At 36.5% G+C, this 25,561-nt stretch overlaps 1 protein-coding gene and 1 pseudogene across 5 annotated transcripts in view; both read right to left on the bottom strand.

Annotated features, from left to right (window-relative positions):
• The window catches only part of SNX6 (sorting nexin 6), an 83,707-nt gene that overhangs the window by 15,903 nt on the left and 42,243 nt on the right, over window positions 1-25,561 (bottom strand). For all 5 annotated transcript variants that reach the window (XM_072629634.1, XM_072629635.1, XM_072629637.1 and 2 more), the window contains 3 exons: window positions 8,846-8,951; window positions 5,261-5,336; window positions 2,084-2,123 (listed from right to left, as the gene is read on the bottom strand). In XM_072629634.1, coding sequence (XP_072485735.1) covers window positions 2,084-2,123; window positions 5,261-5,336; window positions 8,846-8,951 — 222 coding nt within the window. The remainder of the gene's footprint in view (window positions 1-2,083; window positions 2,124-5,260; window positions 5,337-8,845; window positions 8,952-25,561) is intronic.
• LOC140517952 (ADP/ATP translocase 3-like) lies at window positions 17,903-19,015 on the bottom strand (annotated as a pseudogene).

Below are 25,561 nucleotides of genomic sequence, written 5' to 3'. Positions count from 1 at the left end.
GGAAGCAGAAAGCTGTGGATTCTGGCAAAAATCCTCTGCCCCCTCCTCACCCCCCCTTCTGCCTATCCTGTCTGGCCCCCTGGTTCCCTATACTTCACCTAACACCACCCCCTCCTCCAACAGGGGACCAGAAAACCATTCTCCCCTCCCATCTGCCTATGTTTCCCCCAAATCTCTTTAGTGGAGGAAGGTACAGGAGTGGTGAGGAGCTCTACTCCCCTCCTCAGGCATCCAGGAGGGCTCCTAGTACCCATGGGCCCTACCCCACATTGCGATATTCTCCCTGACACATCTGTTAAAAATCAAACCTGAATAAAATGTAATTTTAATATGAAAAAAAAAATTATTGCCATAAAACAAATATGAACTCTTCCTCTCATTTTTTTAAAACTTTTTAAAAGATCTTGCTGAAAGGGATCCTTGGTATCTTTTCTAGAATTTAAAATCTCATTGACAGGAATTTCTTCTTATATATATCTTAAAGCATTTCTGTTTTTGTAAAAATCATTTTACACACACACACACACACACACACACACACACACACACACACACACACACGGTTTATATACTGTGTTTATTTTTTAATCTTTCTTCATAGGTTTTACTTCCTAATCTTATAAATCAATATTATGGTTTTCCACTTTCACCTCTCAAATCAAGTCTAAAAATGGATACTATCCTGTTGTCTTATATTTACTGTTTCTGCCTTTCTGTTTATTCATTTCAATATCACATACACTTAAAAATATCACTCTATTATTTGACTTCCTTCACTCTGCAGTTCTCTATGAACTCTACTTAATTTTTGGTGCTATGATTACCACAACTGTTTATGTCCAATTATTGTTATATTTGTGAAAGAAAATATTCATTGGAAAAGAATCAAAGGACAAGTAAAACATTTCAAGAGAAGAGGACTATCATATGATGGTTTGAAAAGAGCTAAAAGGCAATATAGTCCAATATAATCATAAAAGGCAAATGGTAAACCTGGTCATGTTTAACCAATTCCAGAAAATAAGAAGGTCCTTGAAGCTTGAAATGGGTAAATTTGGGATAAATGAATTTACTTTACACACAGAGGGGTAATAAACATGTTACCTTAAGAGGTGTTAGAGACTAAAAATATAAACATAAAATTGAAAATATTTAAGCTCATTTATGGATGATAGATCCATCATGGTTTTCCAGGGAAACCATAAAGTTTTAGAATATTTCTAATCTTTCTTTTATGCTTGATGTCCATAACAACCACATCCTAACACTGAAAAATAGATCACTGGTAGCATGTTACTCAATGTTTTCTTTTTCCTTCTGTAAATAGACAATTCCATTCATTTGTCTCTGTAATAAACTGAAATCACCTGACACTGTCAAGTCAAAATCTGACATACACACAGGATTAATCACTGTTCCCAGTTTAGCCATCCACGAATGAAATAAACAGCGTATTTTGTAAACCAGCACTTGTGATCATATAATCATACAGGATATAAAACATAAAGGACATTATGTCAATATTAATATAAGCTGACTTGGTCAGTGTGGATAGTGGCTTGGAGCAGAACTCTTTTATGATTTAGTTAACTTATCTTAGAGATTTTATTTGGTTGAGTCAATAAGCATTTATTAAGAGCCTGTTATGTGCTGAGAACATATACCTTCGAGCCTACCTTGTGATAAGTTTCTCTAATTTTTTTCCAGATATCAAGAGGTCAATATTTGAATCCTTTCTAGTTCAGTAAGACTTGCCATCTTTAAAAAAATGAGACTTCCCCTTGACAACCTTTAAGAGCTTAGGGATACTTTCAGACCAAAATGAGACAATTGGGGCAAGTTAAACTAAGTATTTAGATAATAAGAACAACAAAAATAACATTTCTTATTTCAATCACAAATATTTGGCAAAGAATAAAATGTATTACATTCAAAATTAACTCCTGGATACTAGACAGCGTTCACCAGAATCTATACTCTTAAATTATAACCAAACTCTCTGCTAAAACAGAAAGGGAATCTTAATTAAGTCTTCTTGCATGCATAGTGTTTAGACTCTCAAATCTTAATTAATCGGACTTACCCTTGTCTTATCAAACAATTCTGAAACTTTAAGAAAAAATCTGCAAGGAAAAAGATTTTTATCAGTTGCTTCCCTGGATATCATTTTCCACTTCAAGATTTCACAGAAAAACATCCAAATTAATTCTGAGAATTTGATAGAGAGCTAGATCTGGAATCACAAAGATCTAAGTCTAAATCCTGCCTCTGATACTTACTAGTAGTATGACAATAGGCAAGTCACATATCCTCTCTGGGTCTTAGTTTCCTTAACTAAGGGAATAAGGATAATATCTCTTAAGTACCTATACTTCACAAGGTTGTTCTGAGGCTTGAAATAATATTTGGAAAGAATTTAGCCATTCTTAAAGCAAGATTTAAATGTCAGTTATCATTAAAGCCAGAGATTTCACTAGTCACTAATACGTGCAAGGACACTAGTTCTTATTTTGATCCATGTACAAATCAAAATTTGTTAAAGATTATAGAAAACAATCACTATTTCAAAACTTTCAGTGAAAGCCTTTTGTGCCAAGAAGGCTCACTGATACAAAAACTAAACACATATATATCTTTATGCCCTTTAGTAATGAACCATATTTCATCAAAAGTTAATGTGTAAATAATGTAGAGGTGAAACAGGCACCTCATTTTTTCATTCAATTAAAGGGAAAACAATGAAGGTAGAGAAATGCGTCAGATATTTGATGATTAAAAAGCATTCTAAGTGTTTCCAAAGACTGGTTTGTTCCTATCTAGTAATGGGGGAATAAAACACTTTCAACCTGGAATTCATTCACTTCCTATCAAAGAATTATTCTATACTTCAAGGTGGTAACATCACCATGTACTAAAAAGGAATCAAATGTAAAGCTAGTGACATCAATTTTAAAGAGTACAGATGGTACTGCATTCAACTGAATGGATTACTACAATCAGAAAAATACTGTCACCTCCATACTTATATATCTATAGCTATCTATATATTCTTTTTATTTCACGAAATTCTAGTCTATAGTTTCCCACAAATTCTCCATATACTATCTATCCAAAGTTCTGGAGACCTTTCTCTTGCTCTTCATTACATTATGTGAGGAGTAGCAATGTGTCACTTGAGTGGTCCATCTGTTTTCTAATTCTTGATATATTATTATTTGTCCACTTAGATTTTTGGTCATATACAATTTTACCTCCGCTCAATACATTCTATATCATTTTCCTATATCATTTTTTTTTTGTTGGCAATACACTGCAGGCTACACATGGCCATGATAAAATTTTTCCTCTGCCCTTGGAGTTGCTATTTTTATTCTTCTGAGAGTGTGCATTTCCATAATTTGTAACCATATAAAATCATTGAGATGGGCTTTTGGTAACAATAATAGTTGATGAATTTTTCCAAATGCAACACTAAGATCTAACTCATTTTTCCAGCAGTATATATTGACTGTTGCTGTTCAGTCACTCATTCATATCCTACTCTTTGTGACCCTGTGGGACCATAGAATGCCATGGGATTTTCTTGGCAAAGATACTGGAGTGGTTTGCCATTTCCTTCTCAAGTGGATTAAGGCAAACAGAGGTTAAATGATTTGCCCAGGGTCACACAACTAGTAAGTAAGTTGCTGAGGTGAAATTTGAACTGAGGTCTTCCTAATTCCAGACCTCTTTTATCTACTGAGCCACTTAGTGGCCTCCATATATAAGACAGCCTGTCTGGCTACATGTCATAATTTGGGCAATAGGCATTTAGTTCTCCTTTTACTTTTCCAGTATGGAAGATTACATGAATCTTTTCTTTTTTCTCATTACTGCATACTTTGTAGTGTTTTCTAGGGCACAGTATCTTTTGGATCTTTCAGATAACAAGGAGCTTTCCTTGATTTGTATATCTGAAACGGCCTCTCCTTATCCCTCCCTGCCTGCTGAATTCTTTAAAGTTCAACTCAAAAGCCACCCCTTCTGTGAAGCCTTGAGTATACTCCTTTCAATTCATGGCCAGAAATAACTGCCCTCAAACAGCACTATTTCATATTTTTAAATAAACTTTTCTTATTAATAATTATATTACAATTGGTCTTCTTTTATACTAAGCTTCCAGAAACAAAGAAACCATAAATTTTCTATTTTCCCTAGCGTCTGAAACAATGCTTTGTATACAGGACAAGTTTAATAAATGTTTGTTGAATGAAGCAATCAATACAGCAACTTTATTTTTTTTAGACCTTATAAGTGACACCTCCAGAACCTCTCGCAAATGCAACTTTCTGTTTAATACCTTGTCAATAATATACAAGGTTAATGAAACAAGTAATTTCCCATTTACATGAAGACATAAATCCATATCTTGTTAGCAACTATTAACCCATGTTTTATAACAAGGGAGTGAAAAATGAACTATCAATCGTTTTTCTTCTGTATTAATTTTAAAAAAGTAGCATGTTCTTCTAGTATATTATGCCCTACTCAGAATTCTGGACCTTGAATTTCTTCTGAAAATTCTTATGTCATAGTTCAAAGAAAAGGTTTTGGGAAAGATATGGAATAATTAACTATCAATTTTTTTTCTATAATTAAAAAAATAGATTTAAGAAAGAAAATCTGAAATGTTTTTCCATTAAGAGGGGAGAATACAATGTACTCCAGATATAGCTTAAATCAACTTAATTAATACACTCCCCCCAATCATAGGATAGTTATGCAATCAAACTTTCTAAGTAATCCACTATATTGCTAGTTTCACATTAGTAACTTCTCAGTTGCCAAATGCATGTTCACTAAATTATAAAATGTAGACTAAGTCATGTTAAAAAAATTCCTTTAGGAACACAACATCTGAACCACAATAGTCCTTCTGATTATGAATTTGAAACTGGTATTCCTTGTTTTAATAAAATTTCTCAAAGGCACATATAATAACTTAAAAGAATTACTAAGAATTCAAGAAAAAAAAATTCAGTTTTTATTAAGTGAAATAGAGTAGACCGAAAATAATGTGTCTCATATTCCTATGATAACTGAACAGAAGAGAAATGAGGACAGAATACTACAGAGTACATTCAGCCAAGCCTTCATGATATAGAAGCATGACGAATGTGAAAAAATGAATTTCAATATGCTAAGTTAGAGGTACATGGGCTGAGACTTTTAGCAATTTTCCTCTGCTTTACCTTGAATACGATTTAACCAAAGTACTTACTTGCATATATCTGTAGAATCTTGTGTTCCTAATGCATATAGTGAAGATCCAATTCTATTGTAATCATCTGCAGCACCTAAGAAAATTGTGAAGATTTACTGTATCATTCTAACAGAATGAAATTAAGTGCTGGAGAATAAACACAGCGAAGACTTACACAACAATGTCTTCCAAGCCTATGCCATAAGCACAACTTTTCAGATAACAGTGTTATAAAAAGATGTTTCTAGTGATACCAATAATAAAACCTCCTGAATGAGGTCCAAAGCAAACTTATCATATATTAAAATTTTCCACATTAGTAGCTCATGTTATCATAATCCTCCAAATTTTGTATAAATGTAAAATGACTTAAGAATATCCAGTTACTATTCTGATAATTCATGAATAGATTTCTATTTAATCCCATCAAAGATTTACATACTTACTGGTGTTCCAAGGAAAATCTCTTCTGAGTAAGCCTTCTCCACCATAAGCCCTGTTATTTCTCATTCTGCACATTTTGAAATCTCTCATAGACACACATTTTGGGCAAACCTAAATTTACTATTTTCATAGCGATGAATTCTTAATTTTGATACAGAAATCAGTAAATTTAAAAATCTTATACTCTGCTAGAAAAGTAGGAACTGAAACTTCAGAGATATTTTCATTTTGCTGGTTAATTTTGACTGGTTAAGGGTTTTTTTTTTGGTTGTTGTCCCAACACTCAGTCCTGTTTGACTCTTCATGACTGCATGAACCATAGGAATAATATTTTCCAAGTGAGAAACTCTAGGATTTTCTTGAATCTATGCATCTAATAGAATCAATTCCTTAAATACTAATCAAGATGAGATTATATGAAGTTTCCTGACTTTATGTTGTTGTTCATTCTTTATACTCAAAGAGAATCAATGATGTCACAATGTTGGGATCAAGGTACAGTGTTTTTAACTATGGCTGAAAAGTCCAATTCAGAAATCTCTACCACAGATTGGGCAGAAACAGTCCATTTGAAAATCTGGGATGGTGATGTCTTTAGATTTGGGTACCTCACATTTCCTTTTGTGCTACTGGGATTTTGCTTTGCTCACTGAGTACAGTACCTTCTTTGATGGGGAAACACTAGCTGTTATTTATCATAATTTAAAGAAATGTCATAAAGACTGACATACATATACACATACATACATACATATGTGTGTAATGTTAATTAGATCATCCTTGCCGATTAATAGGCCTCAGGTACCTTTTGTTAATTTTCTAAGGAGGCACTAGTTGTCAAGGGTTGTGATGCCCCCTGGCTCTGGTGAGGTTTTACTTTGGGGCTTAGTTTTTCGAAGAAAGTTTGTGTGCCAGATGAGACTCTGGGAAGCCACTAAGTAGTCCCCCAGTTTTGAAAACTCAGATGTTGGTGTTTTTCTCTCTATTAACTATGTACGCATTACTTGTGTATGGTAAGACAGTTGGAAGCCCTGTCTGTTAATCTTTATTTCTCTGTATTTTCTCTGAAGTTCAGGGTGCTGACTTTTTCCTCTAAACTAAGTGAATAATATATGTGGTTGATTAAAGTAGATGGGTGACCCCTCAAAAGTTGCTTTCCTTTTAGAAAAGCAGATCTAAGAACCTGCACAGCAGGCCCTATTGTGTTTGTTGGGCTCCTTGCTTTTACATTATGGTGTAGTTGGGCAGGGTCTGCAAACTAAAAAGAAAGTATGGGGGCTGGGATAAATGTCTGTTGTTTTCCAGCTGTGGAGGCTATGGTCCTGTGGAGGCCCATGAGGTGGGGATGGCCAGAGCCTGGGCTCAAGTGGATTAGCCCAGCTTGGGACTGTGCTGGAGGGATGAATGCCCTGAGACTGCATTGTATACAGAGCTATGGAACAAGAGTAGAAAACTGACTGCTGAATGACCCAGCAGAAGCAGCGAACTACCTGTGTGCCCACCTTGGAAAGTGAGCCCTAGAACAGGTGCAGAGAGCTGCCTTTGGGCAGATCCAGGCAGGAGCTGGGAGTGGCTGGCTTCTGCTAGAGGAGGAACCCAGGAGCTACAAGTTCAGCCCTGGGACAAGATTGGTGCAGCAAGGCAGTGAGTGCACTTTTTTTGTAGCATTCTCCTGGGACCCAGGGGGTGGAGCTGCCCATGGTGGTTGGGGGGTAAGTGCCATGTGCCCCCAAGGATCCCACCCTGACAATTTTGTTGCCCAGTCACCCCTCAGGACTTGGAAGCGAGAGCTAGAGCATTGTTAAGACTGGGACTTGATTCACTAGAGCCTGCACCTGAGAGTGCCTATAAGGGCAGTGTGGGGAGAAGGATACAGTCCCAAGAGGACTTTATTTGGACGTTTTGTTTTAGATAGAGGAAGAAGCTGGTTGCTCACTCCCCAAAGATTGACCCCCAAAGAATGTTATGTTATGTATTCTGTGAATGTAAAGTTCATGCTGTGTCTATTTTGTGGGAATTGTGTTGTATTTACTTAAGAAATGTTAATGCCTATTCTGACACAAGTTGCTTACATTATACCAAGAAAGACTTTAGGGTAGAATATAATGTTAATTAGATCTTCCCCACCCAATAAGAGGCCTCAAGTACCTTTTGTTAATTTTCTAATGAGGCACTGGTTCTCAAGGGCTGTGATTCCCTCAGGCTCAGAAAAGTGTATAAATACTCTGAAGTAAGGTTTTACTTTGAGGCTTACTCACTGGCAGTGTTTGTTAAGCTAGGTGAGACTCTGGGAGCTGCTACAGAGCCACTGCCCTGCTGGCCCAGGTTTCCCCTCCTTGCCCCCTTGAAAATCCAACATGTAGGTGCTTTTCTCTCTGGTAATGATGTATGCATGGTCAGACAGTTGCATCTGTCCGTGCATCTCTGGTGTATGTATTGCTCACGACCAAAGAGTTGGAAGCCCTGTCTGTCAATTATTATTTCTTTGTATTTTCTCTTAAGTTCAGGGTGCTGACTTTCCCCCCTGAACCATGTAAATGTTGCATGTACTTGATTAAAGTGACTGGTGACCCCCCCAAAACTGCTTTCCTTTTAGAAAAGCAGATCTAAGAACCTGTGATAGTAGGTCATCCTGGATGTATCAGGGTGCTTGCTTTTACAGTGTATAAACACACTACAAAGAAATGAAAGTAAAACAAATTAAGTGATTTGCTCATGTCTTTTCAATATACCAATATGGAAGCTGGGAAAAAATCACTCAAGTCTCTTAACTTTCCATTCAGAATGCTACTTTCTGTTTGTAGAAACAGCATAGAAGGTATTGTCTCTGTATTTAAGAAGAACTACATGTTACAGGCTGAAGTTTCCTTGAGAAGAACACATTGAAATATAATTTTCAAATACCCCCAAAAGGAATGGCACTCTAAAGATGAGAACTTTACTGGTTACCAAGCAAGACTTCTCTTAATTCCCTCCTTCCTATTAAAGCTTTTATTAGTTCGACCTACAGTTTACTGTTTTATCAGGTCTTTACATTTGGGTTGTTTACTTATTAAATATTAAAAATATTTCTATGCTAAGGAAATTGCCAACTGTAAATAAGTGACTTTTGCTGCATTAAGCTGATTCTAGGTTTCTTTTCATAAAGTTAATACTTACTTTTATGTGACCTTGTCATCCTATCTGATTTGGCAGATGCATCCTTAACTCGGTTATGATATTCTAAAAGGAATGTTCGCTCATGTTCAAAGAAATCATCTACATCCTGTAAACCAAACAGAAAAACAAGATTTTTACTTAAAGTTGGACTATAAGGAAACTGAGCAGTTGCAGAATCGATGCTTCTGAACTGTGGTACTAGAAGACTTTTGAGAATCTCTTGGACAACAAGGAAAATTAATCAGTCAATACTTAAAGAAATTAATTCAGGCTATTCACTGGAAGGTCAAGTACTGAAGCTGAAGCTTAAAAATTTGGCCACATAATGAGAAAAGAGGAATTAATTGGATAAGATCCTGATGTTGGGAAAGATTGAAGGCAAAAGGAGGATGGCTGAGGAGATGGGTAGTGTCATGGAAACAATAAACATGAACCTGGACAAATTTCAAGAGACAGTGGAGGATAGAATGGTCTAGGGTTCTATGGTTCATGGGGTCAGGAAAAGTCAGACATGACTGAATTGAAAAAGAACAACAAAATGTTCTTTTGGAATATGTTACTTTTCTTATCTGTAACAGTTACATATTTTAGTATACATAAGAGATGAATAAAATTTCTAAATAAATATTTTAAGAACAGAACATGACAGCAGTATGAATGACTAATACTGTACACTTCACACAGACTCATTTAAAAGGATGAAAGGTAATCTTCTAATTTTAACTATGTGTGCAGGCAGCCTTATGAGATTCACATTTGCATGGGGTCCTCAAGACATGTTCTTATGCAATATGCTTCCAGAATTATGACATTCAAAAATAAACTTGTTTGTAAAATATAATGAAAATATAATTTGAAATGATGATGGATGGATTATGAGCATATCATCTCAAAAAGCAAGAGAGTAAATGGAGAGTAAAATTAGCTCAGAAAAAGTTTTGCAAGATATCCAACGTAGCTCAGTCATACCTAGGGCGTTCAAGGGTGGAAATGGAAGGATTAGAAAGAACAAAAATGAAAAAGATATACAAAAATCATTTTAGTTAATTGCTTTCTCCACCAATAACAATGGAACCCCACTTGGACACCAAGTCTCAGTTGTGCTTTCTGGAGGGAGAAATGGTACTGAAGAGAACAAAAGTAAAGCAATTCAGTTGGATCAATTATCTATGTACAAATCTATATCAAATCCGAAATGGAAGATGAGAAAACATTACAAGAACACTGGAAGACTGATATACAATGTATCTGAAGGAAAGGGAAGTCACTAAAAGGAATGAGAAAATGTCTTTATCAATACTGAAAAAAGCTGACAGAGAACAACAATAACTATTGATATATAATTCTCACTCTCCCACATGTACAAAAAAAGTGAGACATCAATACAGGAAGCATAAATATAATTAGTAGAGAACATGCAAGCTTATGGAAGCTAATTCAATATGAACTACCTCTTTTGTTTGAGTATCTCTTCCAGGGGGGTACGGATGGATTCTTTCCTTTTCTATTTTACCCTCTGCTTTCAACATACATAGACAGATTTGATTGATATTTTCTTGGAATATGAAGGCTAGGCTCTTTTCTCTCTCTTTTCTGGTAGTTCACTAATTCTTAAATTCTCTCTCTTTGACATATTTTCTAGGTGAGTTTTTTTCTTGAAGAAATATTTCATTTTTTTTTATTATTTTGATTTTGTTAACATTGTTTTTTGATATCTCATGGAATCACTGGCTTTCACTTAACCAATTTTAAATTTTAAGGAATTGTCTTCCTCAGTGAGTTTTTGTTGCTCTTGTTCCATGTGGCCAATCCTGCTTTTTTTTTTTTTTTTTAGAGTCTTCTGTGTATTTATTGTTTAACAACAGAATGCCCAAAACAGATCATCATATGTATATATATAGAAATCCTGGAGGGTGGAGCCAAGATGGTGGAGTGAGAGCAAGGACTCACCTAAGCTCTTGGACAAACTCCTTCAGATACCTCTGAAAGGAGAATCTGACCAAATTTTGGAGATGTGGAATCCAGCGGGAGACAGACTGTGGCAGATTCGGAGCCCAGGACAGGCTGGAAGGTCCACAAGAAGGATTTTTTTTGGGGGGGAAAGGGGGAAGAGGAGCCCACAGTGCACAGCGCAGCAGAGCGGAAGGGCCCTGGGAAACCTGAGAGCAGCAGGCAGAACTGGCCAAGTGACAACCAGGGCAGGAGATCAGCAGAGCTGAGCCAGTGAGAGCTGCTGAGTGCCAGATATCAGCGCAGCAGCTCCTGAGACTTTCAGCCCACATATTAAACATCGGTAAGTCACCTACTTGAACTTCTGGAAGCCAGGATGGCGAAGTGATCAGTAAATGCTCTCTCTCCTCCCCCCTTGATGACCTTGAAAGAACCATAAAATATTTCCCCAGAAAAATCCTGGATCAGCGGGAACAGCAGAGGGAGCATATAGTCTCATAACACCTGAAGCTAGGGAAAATAGCTAAGGGGGATTCCTCCTACTGTGGCGGAGGCAAACCGGAAGGACAGAGGACCCAGGGCAGAGGAAACTCACACTAGGACCCAGGCAAGCCTCAGAGCCAGGAGAGGAGCCCCAGGAGGGGTAGGAACTCAGACTAGCATGTAGGTGTGCCTCAGCACTCCAGGGGAAACAGGAAGACAATGGGGCACCTGGGATCACCATCCCCTGAGCTTGCCTTTGCCTCAGCTCAGCTGAGGAGATCTCCTGTGACCAGACCACTCCTCCCCCACACTTAACAAGCTAACCCCAGGGCTAATCAGGGAAACACAAAACAAAAACCTGCTCTTAGTTTTTTCACACAACTCAGCTCAACACCAAGTTCTGCAGCTTCTAACTAGAAGAACCAGAAGCCACAACACACAATTAACATCATGAACAAGAAAAAGCAAAAGAAGGGCAAAAAAACCATAGAATCTTTCTGTGGGGATAAGGACCAAAACACAAATACCAAAGAGGTCAGTACTGAGACTGTACTTCCATCTGAAACTTCAGAAGGGACTATGAACAGCTCGCATGCACAAACAGCTCTCCTGGAACAGCTGAAAAAGGAAATAGAAGAAAAACTGGCCAATGATTTTAAAATTATAAAAAAAGAATTCAACAATGAGAACATCTTTTTGAATAGGAAAATTGAACAAATGGAAAAGGAAGTGCAAAAATTAACTGGAGCAAATAACTCCCTAAAAGGAACAGTTGGTCAAATGGAAAAGGAAGCACCAAACCTAACTGGGAAAATTGGACAAATGGAAAATGAAGTACAAAAATTAACTGGAGAAAATAACTCCTTAAAAGAAAAAATTGGACAGATGGAAAAGGAGATGCAAAAGTTAAAGAAAACAATTTGATAAAGATTAGAATTGGGCAACTAGAAACTAATGACTCAATGAGACAGAAAGAATCAGTCAAACAAAATCTAAAGAATGAAAAGATACAAGAAAATGTAAAATATCTAATTGGAAAAACAACTGACCCAGAAAATAGATCCAGGAGAGAAAATTTAAGAATTATTGGCCTGCCAGAAAGCCATGGTGAAAAAAAGGGTCTGGACAATATCTTCCAGGAAATCATCAAGGAAAAATGCCCAGAAGTGCTAGATCCAGAGGGCAAAATAGTCATCAAAAGAATCCACCATTCACCTCCCAAAAGGGATCCCAAACTCAAAACCCCAAGAAATATCATTGTGAAATTCCAGAACTATCAAGTGAAGGAGAAAATACTACAGGCAGCCAGAAAGAAACAATTCAAATATCAAGGAGCTACAGTCAGGATCACACAGGACCTTGCAGCTTCTACATTAAAAGATCAAAGGAATTAGAATCCAGTATTCCATAAGGCAAAGGAGCTGGGACTACAATCAAGGAGCAACTACCCAGCAAAGTTCAGCATAACATTTCAGGCAAGGAGATGGTCATTTAACGAAGTAAAGGATTTCCAGACCTTCCTGACAAAAACATCAGAATTTAATAGACAATTCCATTTTCAAATGCAGGTCTCAAGAGAAGCATAAAAAGGTAAACAGGGGGGAAAAAAACCAAAAAAAAACCTTGTTACTCAATATGGGCAAACTGTTTACGTCCCTATAAGGGAAGATGATACCTGTTAATCTTGAGAACTGTGCATGTATTATGAAATATAAAAGGGATATACATAGAGAGAATGGGTATAAAGTAAATGGAGTCAAGTTAAAAATATGATTTAACTATGCCAAAGGGATTGTAACAGGAGGTGTGAAAAGGAGGAAGCAGAAAATGGTAAATTACATCACAGGAAGAAGAAAAAATTATAGTAGAGGGAAAGCGGGGACGGTGATGAGCATTGTTTGAGAGGTACTCTCATCTGATTTGGTTCAAGGAGGGAACAATAAACTTAAGTAGATAATCCTAACTAGCTCTAGAGGCAGTAGGAGGGGAAGGGGGAAGAAAGGGGAGCGAAGCTAAAAGAGAAGGAAGAAGCAGTAAGGGTACAGGGGAGTAAAAGTGAGGGGGGCTAAAAGAAGGAAAGGAAGGCTGCAGGAGGAGGTGATGAAAAGTGAAAACTATTGAGGGGAAGGGAGACGGGAGAGCTAAAAGCACAAATGGTGGGAAAGAGGATGGACGGAAATACACAGATTCTAATTATAACTGTGAATGTGAATGGAATGAACTCTCCCATAAAACGGAGACAGATAGCAGAATGGATTAAAAGCCATAATCCAACAATATGTTGTTACAAGAAACACATTTGAAACAGGGGATACACACAGGATGAAGGTCAAAGGTTGGAGCAGAATATATTGTGCTTCAGCTGATGTAAGAAAAGCAGGAGTAGCAATCCTAATCTCAGACAAAGCAAAAGCAGAAATAGATGTAATCAAAGGAGGTAAGGATTGAAATTATATCCTGTAAAAGGCACCATAGACAATGAAGCAATATCATTACTAAACATGTATGCTCAAAGTGATATAGCATCCAAATTCTTAGAGGAGAGGTTGGGGGAGCTGAAGGAAGAAATTGACAGCAAAACTATACTAGTGGGGGGCATCAACCTCCCCCTCTCTGAACTTGATAAATCTAACCTCAAAATAAATAGAAAGAGGCTAAGGAGGTAAATAAAACCCTGGATAAGGTAGATATGATAGATCTCTGGAGAAAACTGAATGGGGATAGAAAGGAATATACCTTTATTTCAGCAGTACATGGCATCTACTAGGATATAAAAACCTCACAATCCAGTGCAGAAAGGCAGAGATCTCAATGCATCCTTCTCAGATCATAATGCAATAAAAATTATATGCAATAAAAGGCCATGGAAAGATAAACCAAAAATCAATTGGAAACTAAATAATCTAATTCTAAAGAAGGAGTGGGTTAAAGAAGAAATCGTAGAAACAATCAGCAACTTCATTCAAAAGAATGGCAATAATAAGACAACCTACCAAATCTTATGGGATACTGCACAAGCAGTTTTTAGGGGAAGTTTTATATCTTTGAGTGCCTACATAAATAAAATAGAGAAAGAGGAGATCAATGACTTGGGCACGCAGCTGAAAAAGCTAGAAAAAGAACAAATTGAAAATCCCCAAGTAAATACCAAATTAGAAATACTGAAAACCAAAGGAGAGAATAATAAAATTGAAATTAAGAAAACTACTGAATTAATAAATAAAACCAACAGTTTTGGTTTTATGAAAAAAACTAATAAAATTGATAAACCTTTGGTCAATTTGATTAAAAAAAAGAAAGAAGAAAATCAAATTACTAATATTAAAAACAAAAGGGGTGAACTCACCTCCAATGAGGAGGAAATTAAAACAATTATTAGAAATTACTTTGCCCAACTTTATGCCCACAAATTCGATAATCTAAATGAGATGGATGAGTATTTTAAAAAATACAAATTGCCCAGATTAACAGAAGAGGAAGTTGAATACTTAAACAACCCCATCTCAGAAAAAGAAATTGAACAAGCCATCAATGAGCTCCCTAGGAAAAAATCTCCAGGGCCAGATGGATTTACAAGTGAATTTTCTATCAAACATTTAAAGAACAGTTAATTCCAATACTGTATAGACTATTTTTGAAATTTGGGGAAGGAGTTCTCCCAAACTCTTTCTATGATACAATGGTTTTGATACCTAAACCAGGAAGAGACAAAACAAAGAAAGAAAATTATAGACCAATTTCTCTAATGAATATAGATGCAAAAATTTTAAATAAGATTTTAGCAAAAAGAATACAGCATCTTATAAGGAGAATAATACATTATGATCAGGTAGGATTCATACCAGGAATGCAGGGCTGGTTCAAAATTAGGAAAACTATTACCATTTTAGGTCATATCAACAACAAAACTAACAAAAACCACATGATTATCACAATAGATGAAGAAAAAGCTTTTGACAAAATACAACACCCATTCCTATTAAAAACACTGGAGAACATAGGAATAAAGGGAACTTTCCATAAAATAATAAGCAGTATCTACCTAAAACCTTCAGCAAGCATTATATGCAATGGGGATAAGCTAGATGCATTTCCAATAAGATCAGGGGTGAAAGAAGGATGTCCATTATTGCCACTATTATTCAATATGGTACTAGAAATGTTAGCTGTAGCAATTAGAGAAGGTAAAGAAATTGAAGGGATTACAATAGGCAAAGAAGAAACAAAGTTATCATTCTTTCCAGATGACATGATGATATACTTAAAGAATCCCAGAGATTCAAGTAAAAAACTACCTGAAATAATAAACAACTTTGGCAAAGTTACAGGTTACAAAATAAACCCACACAAATCTTCTGCACTCCTATATATTAGCAACAAAGTCCAACAGCAAGAGATAGAAATCCCATTTAAAGCTAGGGTAGACACTATAAAATACTTGGGAGTTTACCTGTCAAAACAAACCCAGGGACTATATGGACACAATTCCAAGACACTTTTTGCACAAATAAAGTCAGATTTAAGTAAGTGGAAAAACATCAGTTGCTCATGGGTAGGCCAAGCTAATAAAATAAAAATGACAATTCTACCTAAATTAATTTACTTATTTAGTGCCATACCAACTGAACTATCAGATAATTATTTTCTAGAGCTGGATAAAATAATATCAAAATTCATCTGGAAGAACAAAAGGTCCAGAATATCAAAGGGATTAATGAAAAGAAATTCTAGGGAAGGTGGCCTAGCGCTACCAGATCTCAAATTGTACTATAGAGCAGCATTTATCAAAACAACTTGGTATTGGCTAAGAGACAGAAGGGTAGACAAGTGGAGTAGACTTAACACTCAAGACACAGTAGGCAAGGAATACAGCAACCTCCTGTTTGATAAACCTAAGAACCCCAGCTTTTGGGATAAGAACTCACTGTTCAACAAAAATTGCTGGGAAAACTGGATAACAGTGTTGCAGAAACTAGGCACAGACTCATGCCTGACAACATACACAAGAATAAAGTCCAAATGGGTACGTAATCTAGGTATAAAGATGGACACCATGGACAAACTGGAGGAGCAAAGAATAGTGTATTTATCAGATTTATGGAGAAGGGAAGAATTTTTTACTAAAGAAGAGAGAGAAAGCATTATGAAATGCAAGATCGATAATTTTGATTACATTAAACTGAAAATTTTTTGCACAACCAAACCCAATGCAACCAAAATTTGGAGGGGTGTAGTAAATTGAGAAAGAATTTTTACAGCTAATCCGGGGGATAAAGGCCTCATTTCTAGAATATATAGAGAACTGACTCAAATGTACAACTATACAAGTCATTCCCCAATTGATAAATGGTCAAAGGATATGAACAGGCAATTTTCAGAGGAAGAAATTAAAGATATCTATAATCATGTGAAAAAATGCTCTAAATCACTTTTGATTAGAGAGATGCAAATCAAAACAACTCTGAGGTACTACATCACACCTATAAGATTGGCAAACATGACAGAACAGGAAAATGATAAATGTTGGAGAGGATGGGGGAGAACTGGAGCACTAATTCATTGTTGGTAGAGCTGTGAGCATATCCAACCATTGTGGAGAGCAATTTGGAACTATGCCCTATGGGCTACAAAAATGTATATACCCTTTGACTCAGCAATATCACTACTAGGACTGTATCCCTAAGAGATCATAAAAATGGGAAAGGGTCCCACACATACAAAAATATTTATTGCAGCACTCTTTGTAGTTGCCAAAAACTGGAAATCAAGGGGATGCCCATCAACTGGGGAATGGCTGAATAAACTATGGTATATGAATGTAATGGAGTACTATTGAGCCATGAGAAATGATGAACAAGAAGACTTCAGGGAAGCCTGGAAGGCCTTATATGATATGATGCTGAGTAAAAGGAGCAGAACAAGGAGAACTCTGTGCACAACAATGACCACAAGGTGCAAGAGTTTCTTCTGGTAGACTTGGAACTTCGTAGTAAAGCAAGAACTTAAAAAAAAAAAATTCCCAATGATTTTCTAAGGCAAAATGCCTTCCACACTCAGAGAAAGAACTATGGAATTCACTCACAGAATGCAGTAGATCATGTTTGTGTGTGTATGTATTTTGTTTTGAACTGTTATATGATTTCTTCCATTTATTTTAGTTTGTCTACACAGCATGACTATAGTGAAAACGTATTCAATAGGAAAGTATACGTAGATCCTATATAGAATTGTACGGTGTCTTGGGGAGGGAGGGGGGTGGTGGGGCAGTAAAAATCTAGGTTTTTAGTAGTGATTGTAGAACATTAAAAAAAATAAATTTTAAAAACAGTATATATAGTGCTTAAGTACAAATGGGAGACGTGATTTTTTAAAATAAATACTTAAACACAAATTTATGGTCCTATAAAAGAGCATTTAAACTAGATGGTCTAAGCTGATCTGCCTCCTTGGACCCACAGAAACTGTTATTTTCCCAAAAACCAATAATCAATATACTGAATAATCATCAGTTCCACTGTGTGAATAATGGATCACAATAAATGAGTCCCTTTTTCTAAGAGCTTTTTTCTGGCTCCCGGACAAAACATGATCTGGCCTGGATAAAAAGACAACAAGAATTTCTTGAAGGTCAGTGGCTCAAAATGCTAAGTATGGTTAAGTATTCTACATGATATATATTCACTGGTTCCTTAATCAGCATGTACTTAGATTACTTTCTTCAATTCATCATACAGGACAAGCACTAAAGCTCCACCCATGCCTCTAAGAACATTGGAGCAGGCACCCTTGAAGAAAGCTTTGCCTCCCTCATCTTTAGCAATCTTCTTCCAGCAGTCAATTGTCTCAGTGTACATGATATCAGCTCCTTTGTGCTCAGACTGCATCATCATTCACCACCTTACTGTATCAAAGGGATAAGATATCATATCTGCTACAGCAGTCACTGTTTGTGCAATCATCCAGCTTATCACAATATGAGTGTTCTTGGGATCTGGGAGTATACCTTTTGCTGTATCATAGATGCCAAAGTAAGCTGCGCTATAGATAATGATACCCTGTACCGAGACATTGAAACCTTGATACAAGCCACGGATTCCATTAGATTTGGTGATTTTCACAAGGCAGTCTCCCAGGCCTTTGAATTCCTTCTCAGTACCAGATTTCCCAACATCAGCTGCCAAGCGGGTTCTCGCAAAATCCAAGGGGTAGACAAAGCAGAGAGAAGTGGCTCCAGCTACACCACCAGAGGCAAGAATGCCAGCAAAATACCTCCAAAATTGTGTGCTTGTCCACTCCTCCCAAAAACACCTGCTAATACTTATCCTTAAAGGCAAAGTTAAAGGCCTAGGTGGGGAAATATCTGATGACATTTGCTAAGTTATCCCGCCAGAAGGAAAGCACCCCTTGTTCCTCTGGAATTCGGACTATACAATCCACAATACCTTTCTACTGCTTATCTGCAGCAATTTGTTTACTTGCGTGCTGCACCTGCAATAGTAGCTTAACTCTCTTGAGGGGGGCCACTGCTATCTTGGAGATAGCAGCTGAGAGGCCACCAGCCAGGAAGTCCTTGGTGAAGGAGATGGCCTGTTTCATCATAGTTACAGAGGGGGAAGGTGTTGGAGTTGGAGAAAGAAAGCCGGGTGAGAGAGGGACAAAAGCTGGGGAAGTCGCTGCCGCTTGCACACAGCCCCTTGCTACAGCTCGGACCGAAAAAGCCAATCGGAGCTCTTTTCTTCAGTAAATTTTTATGCCTCTTTTACCAACTGGCCACTTTGCTTTTAAATTTGTTGTTTGTTTATTTTTCGGTGCCCCCTTTACTAAGCTAATTCACTTCTAATAATTTTCTTGCAGCATTCTTTCTCCCCTCCCCCATACTTATGTCTTTATCTTCCAGCAGTTCTTGTTGGATTCATGTCTAATTAGCATTTTCTTTTTTTTTTTTTTGAGGCTTTGTTTATAGTTGCTTTTATGTTCTTGTTTTCTTCTGTTTGTATCTTGGTCTTCTGTGCCACTGTAACAACTTTTTATGGTCAAGTTCTTTCTTTACTGCTGTTGTTTGCTCATTTTCTCAGTCAATCTCTTGACTTTGAACTTTAAGTAGGGCTCTGCTCACCAGGGGGTAGAAGGGCACTGCTTCAAGTTTCCGAAGGCTTCTTTATGTTGGTGTTTGAAAGCTATTTCTTGGGTCCTCAAGTTTTTGGTGTTTCCAAGGTGGCATGACATGGGGAGAGATGTGATCACCTCTCTTTCTATGTGCTCTGGGCTTTATCCAAAAAAGGCCATGCTCCCTTGCTGCTGCAAGTATTAGCATGCATCTTTGCCCCACCTCTCCATGGCTACAAATGCTAATGGATTCTTCTCTACCTTGGAACTGCAAAAGTACTTCTCTCCTTCTTGGAAGTGTGATTCAGAACCAGGTATAGGCAATAGAGTTGTCAATAAATGTCAGCAAACAATTCCCTGTAATCTCTTTCTGATGAGTTGTTGCTACCATCTCTAGAAGGAGCTCCTAAAGTAGCTGCTGTCACAGCCACTTCCAAGGCCTGCTGTTGCTGCTACCACCTTGTGCACTATAAGCTGGCCCCCACCTCAGTGTCACAGCCTTGCCCGCTGAACCCCTCAGATGTCTTAGCATGGAAAAATATCTCAAAATGACTTTTTGTTGGCTCTGTCACTCCAAAATTTGGTTTGAGGTCTTGTTTGGAGAGGGATTTTGGGAGAGTACAACTGGGTTTCTGTCTCTCCAATGCTATCTTTGACTCATTTTTGCTGTTTTTCCCAGACTTTTTTTTTTTTATTTTGGACTTTTTTTTAGTATTAGGCTCTGTTGACCTCTTGTGGGGTTGGAAGTGAAGGGACTAATTTTCCTGAGCTTCAAGCTTTTATGTCTTAACTGTTTTCACAGTTAGCCATTGAGGAGCCTGTAAGTTTTCAGTGCTTTCCTAGTTTGTGCTTACTGTCCTCCCTCACAACCACAACCCCTCACTATCCTGGAACTGTGACAATCTAGAGATAACACCCGTGTTCCCTGATTATCACAACTGCCTCTCTGCCTTGGAACTGAAACTTGGAATTGAGTAACAGGCAACAGAGTTGCTAAATGGGACCACATTATGGGCCCAGTGCTCATACAGACTGTTGCAATCTCTTTTTGAGTGAGTGCTTGATCCTCTCATTGTCCATGGTGTTGAGTGTTCCCTTTATAGCTGCTGCTATTACCCTGAAGGCCCACAGTTAGTGTGATTTCCACTGTACTGTACTTTTTTTTAGCCAGCCCTCACCCCAGTGCTGCAAACCTCTCTTTCTATCCTTCTAAACTGTCCTGGACTGGAAAGACTTTGTTGGTTATGCTCCTTAGAATGATCTGACACATTTTCTTAAAGTTGTTTAGAGAGGAACACTGGAAGAGCTTGGCAGAAGTGCTCTCTTAACTCCACCACTTTAACTCTGCTCTTGTGGAATCCTTTGCAACTAGGTGTCTCCCATTTACATTTCAATCAGTAAACATTTATTAAGTGCCTGCTAAGTGCCAGTCACTGTATTACTGGGGACACAAAAAAAGGCAAAAGACAGGCCCTAACCTCAAGAAGCATACAATTTAATAGGAAAAACATGCAAACAAAGCGTATACAAAGCAAGCTATGTACAAGATAAACAGGAAATAAACAGAGGGAAGGCACTGGAAATAAGAGTCAGGGAAGGCTTCCTGTAGAAGATGGGATTTTAGTTAGGGCTTCTAGGAAGTCAGGGAGGTCAGCAGTTAAGAGCAGAGAAAGGAGAGGATTTCAGGTATTGGGGATAGCTAGAGAGAAAAGAATGCCTGGTTGAGAGATTAAGTATCTTGTTTTGGAACAGCCAGAAGGCCAATGTCAAGAGCATGTGCCAGAGAATAAGGTCAAAGAAGGCAGTAAAGGGCAGAAGAGGGCTAGGTTATGAAGGGCTGAATGCCAAACAGAGCATTTTGTATTTGTTCCTAGAGGCAACAGGAAACCACTGGAGTTTACTGAGTAGGAATGGGGGAGCAGGGGGGAGTGACATATTCAGACCTGTACTTCAGGAAAATCACTTTAGCGGCTGAATGGAGGATGTATTAGAGTGGGAAGAGACTTGAGGCAGGCCGACTCACTGGCAGGTTACTGCAACAATCAAGATGTGAGGTGACGAAGGCTTGCACTAGTGGCAGTGTCAGAGAAAAGAAGGTGGCATATTCAAGAGATATTGCCAAGGTGAAATTGTCAGGCCTCAGCAACAAACTCGATATGGGGATAGATAGATCAAGATCATTCAGGATTCTCTGAGTAATGCAATAACATAAATGTTGCTGTGCAGTCATTTCTGACTCTTTGTGACCCGACGGACCATAGCACCCCAGGCCTTTCTATCTTTCACTCTCTCTTAAAGTCTGCCCAAGTTCATGTTCGTTGTTTCCGTGACACTGTCCATCCATTTCATCCTCTGCCATCCCCTTTTCCTTTTGCCTTCAATCTTTCCCAACATCAGGGTCTTTTCCAATGATTCCTGCCTTTTTATTATGTCACTAAAGTATATGTCAATAAGATAAATAATCTTATTCAATGGCTATCTGATAATAAACATCAGATGAAGCATTATACAAAGATACTTTATTATACAAAATATTTTACAAAATATTATACAAAATATTTCCTATTGTGATAGAGGAAATCTAATCCAGAATCTGAGTCTAAGAGGGATTCCCTGTGAATGGTGATGTCTTTGAGATCCTCCTGTTTGTGGTTGACACTGTGATGACCACATCAAGCATAGTCTCCTGGAATAGTTCCGTAACAACTTAAAGGAATTTGATCTATTTATCCACACAGTAAAGACTAAATGGATGAAAAATGTGTTTCCAAGATTTCAACATGCATTTGCAACGTACATCCTGTAGAACGTGTCCAACAGCATGTATGCCTGGATCAATACGCTGTGACCAGAGCTGATAAGGAAGTGAGACCTAGATTGCTTTCAGTAAGTTGAAAGGGTCTTTTAATGTCGTCAAGCTTCATCTTTTCCATACTACTACTAACAGCTAACATTTATCAAAAATCAAAATCAAAAAGACTCATCTTCCTGAGTTCAAATCCAGCTTCAGACACCTACTAGTTATGTAACCCTGATCAAGTCAACCCTATTTGCATTATTTTCCTCATCTGTAAAATGAACTGGAGAAGGAAATGGCAAACCACTCTAGTATCTTTGACAAGAAAATCCCAAATGGGGTCACTAACAGTTGGACCTAACTGAAACAACTGAATAACAACAAAACAACAAAATTCTCCCCACATGACTTAGCTAACACTAAATAAACATAATTACTACCAGAATATTCCCCTCTTAAATACTTCAATAAAATATTACTTAACTAGCTAATTTTCACAAATAAAAGAATCTCCAGACCACAAGATGTAAAAGTCAGCGTCAACTGGAAGATTTATATGAACTCATGAAGAGTAAAATAAGCACAACTAAAAAGAAACACAAAATGACTAAAACAGCATAAATGAAAATCACTAAAAGACCAAACTGAACAAATGAGAAAAAACAACAACTATGGTTCCAAAGAATATAGACAGGACAAGGGACTAGATAATTGCATATACTGTTAAACATAACCACACTAGTAATTGTTCTTGCTTAACTTTTTTTTTTAATACAAAATGGGGTTTAATCAATGGTAGAATATATCTTAAAATAGTTATGATGAATAAACAGAGGGCAACAATGAAATTTTTTTAGAAATCTGTTAACAGAGTTAAAATGGAGGGTTGGAGTAGAATTTATTAGGCTTTGACTGATGCAAAAAATGCAGGAAGAGCAAATAAGGTAACTACATTTAGATAAAAGGTACTATAGACAATGAAACAACAGCAATACTGAACCTGCACAGACCAAATACCATAGTATCTAAACTTTTAAAACAAAAGTTAAATGAATTACAGATGGAGCTAGTAGTACTATTTAACAGTGGAGAACTTTAATCTTCCCTTCTCAGAACCAGATAAATCCCCAAAAAACAAATAAATAAAAAGAAGGAAGTCAAGGAAGTGAATAGAATTTTAGATAAGCTGGATATGATAGTTATCAGGAGGAAACTGGATGGAAATAGAAAGGAATACACTTTTCTCAGCAATTCATGGCACCTTAAACAAAACTGACCATGTATTAGTGCATAAAAATTTTATAGTTAAAACCAGAAAAGCAGATATAGTAAGGGTATATTTTAAATCACAATGCAATCAAAATTGTACTTAATAAGAGACCACAGAAATGTAGTTCAAAAATTAATTGGAGAGAAAACAACCTAATCTTAAAGAATGAGTGAGTTAAAGAACAAATCAAATAAACAATAATTTGATTGAAGAGAATGACAATACTGAGACATCATATCAAAAATTATGGAATAGAGCAAGAGCAGTGATCAGAGGAAAATTTATAACTCTACATGGGATCAGAGCTCATTTAGAGCGCATTTTAGAGTACCAATTCTATCCCTAAATGTGCCTCTGATCCGATCTATCAGTAGAGAAAGAGCAGACCAATGAATTGGGTGTGCAATTAATCTAGAAAAAGAACAAGCTAAAAATCCCCAATTAAATACTAAATTGGAAAACCTATAAATTAAAGGTGAGATTAATAAAATGAGTGTAAGAAAAGCATTGAATTAACAAATAAAACTAAGAGCTGGCTTTATGAAAAAAAAAACAATAAAATAGATAACCCACTGGTTAATTTGATTTAAAAAAAGGGAAGAAAAGCAATCACTAGTATTAAAAAAGGAAAGGGTGAATATACCACTAACAGATGAAATGAAAGTAATTATAAGAAGTTATTTTGCCCAATTATATGCCAATAAATTTAAGTGAAATGCAAGAATATTTACAAAAATATAAATTGCCTAGATTAACAGAAGAGGAAACAGAGTATCTATACCTAAATACATCTATTTTTGAAAAAGAAACTAAACAAGGTACAAATGGGCTTCCTAAGAAAAAAGCACCAGGACCAGATGGATTTACAAGTGAATTCTATCAAACATTTAAAGATCAACGAATTCCAATATTAAATGAATTATTTGAAATAACAGGCAAAGAAGGAGTCCTTCCAAACTCCTTTTGTGAAACAAATTCGATACTGACATCTAAACCAGAAGGAGTAAAAACAGAGAAAGAAAATTATAGATCTATTTCATTAATGAATATACATGCAAAAATCCTAAATAAAATACCAGCTTAAAGATTACAACAATATATTACAAGGATTCTATGTTGTGCCCAAGTGGGATTTATACCAGAAATGCAGGGACATTAATATATGGGAAACTATTAACATAATTGATTTTATAAACAATAAAAATTTTAAAAATATCAAATAATTCTATCAAGAGATCCAGAAAAAACTTTAGATAAAGGAAAAGATTTATTTCTACTAAAAACACTTGAAAGTATAGGTATAAATGGATTTTTTCTTAAACTGATAAAAACATTTATCTGAAACCATGAGCAAGCATTATTTTAATGGGGATAAGCTAGAAGCTTTCCCAGTAAAATCAGGTGTAAAACAAGGATGCCCACTGTTACCAATATTCTTCAATACTGTATTGGAAATCTTAGCAACAGTAGTAAACGAAGAAAAAAATAGAAGGAATCAGAACAAGGAATGAGGTAATAAAACTATCTTCTTTGCAGACAACATGATGATATACTGGGGAAATCCCAAAGACTGAATTAAAAAGTTAGCTGAAAGAATTTTAGCAAAGTAGTAGCATATAAAGTAAACCTTTATAAATCATCAGCATTCCTATATCATAAAAACCCTTCAAGAAGAGATAGGAAAAAATACTCCATTTAAAATAACTGTACAAAGTACAAAATACCTGAGAGTACATCTACCAAAACGAACTCAGGAAATATATAAACAAAATTATAAAAAATTTTTTATACAAATAAAACATGATTTAAACAATTGGAGAGATATTGTTTATGAGTAAGCAGGGCCAATATAATAAAAATGACAATTTTACCTAAACTAATTTACATATTCAATGCCATACCAATTAAATCACCAAAAAATATTTTACTGAATTAGAAAAAAATAACAAAATTCATTTGGAAAAACAAAAAGTCAAAATTAGCAAAAGAAATAATGAAAAAAAAAAAAAAAAGAATGAGGATTAGCAGTACCAGATCTTAAATTATACTATAAGGCAGTAATTATCAAAACTACCTGGTACTGAAGGGGCAGCTAGGTGACACAGATGGT

This window comes from Notamacropus eugenii, chromosome 1, assembly GCF_028372415.1.
Source record: "Notamacropus eugenii isolate mMacEug1 chromosome 1, mMacEug1.pri_v2, whole genome shotgun sequence".
NCBI lineage: Eukaryota > Metazoa > Chordata > Mammalia > Diprotodontia > Macropodidae > Notamacropus > Notamacropus eugenii.
Note: the sequence above shows the minus strand (reverse complement) of the source record. Positions and strands in the feature narration are given on the sequence as shown.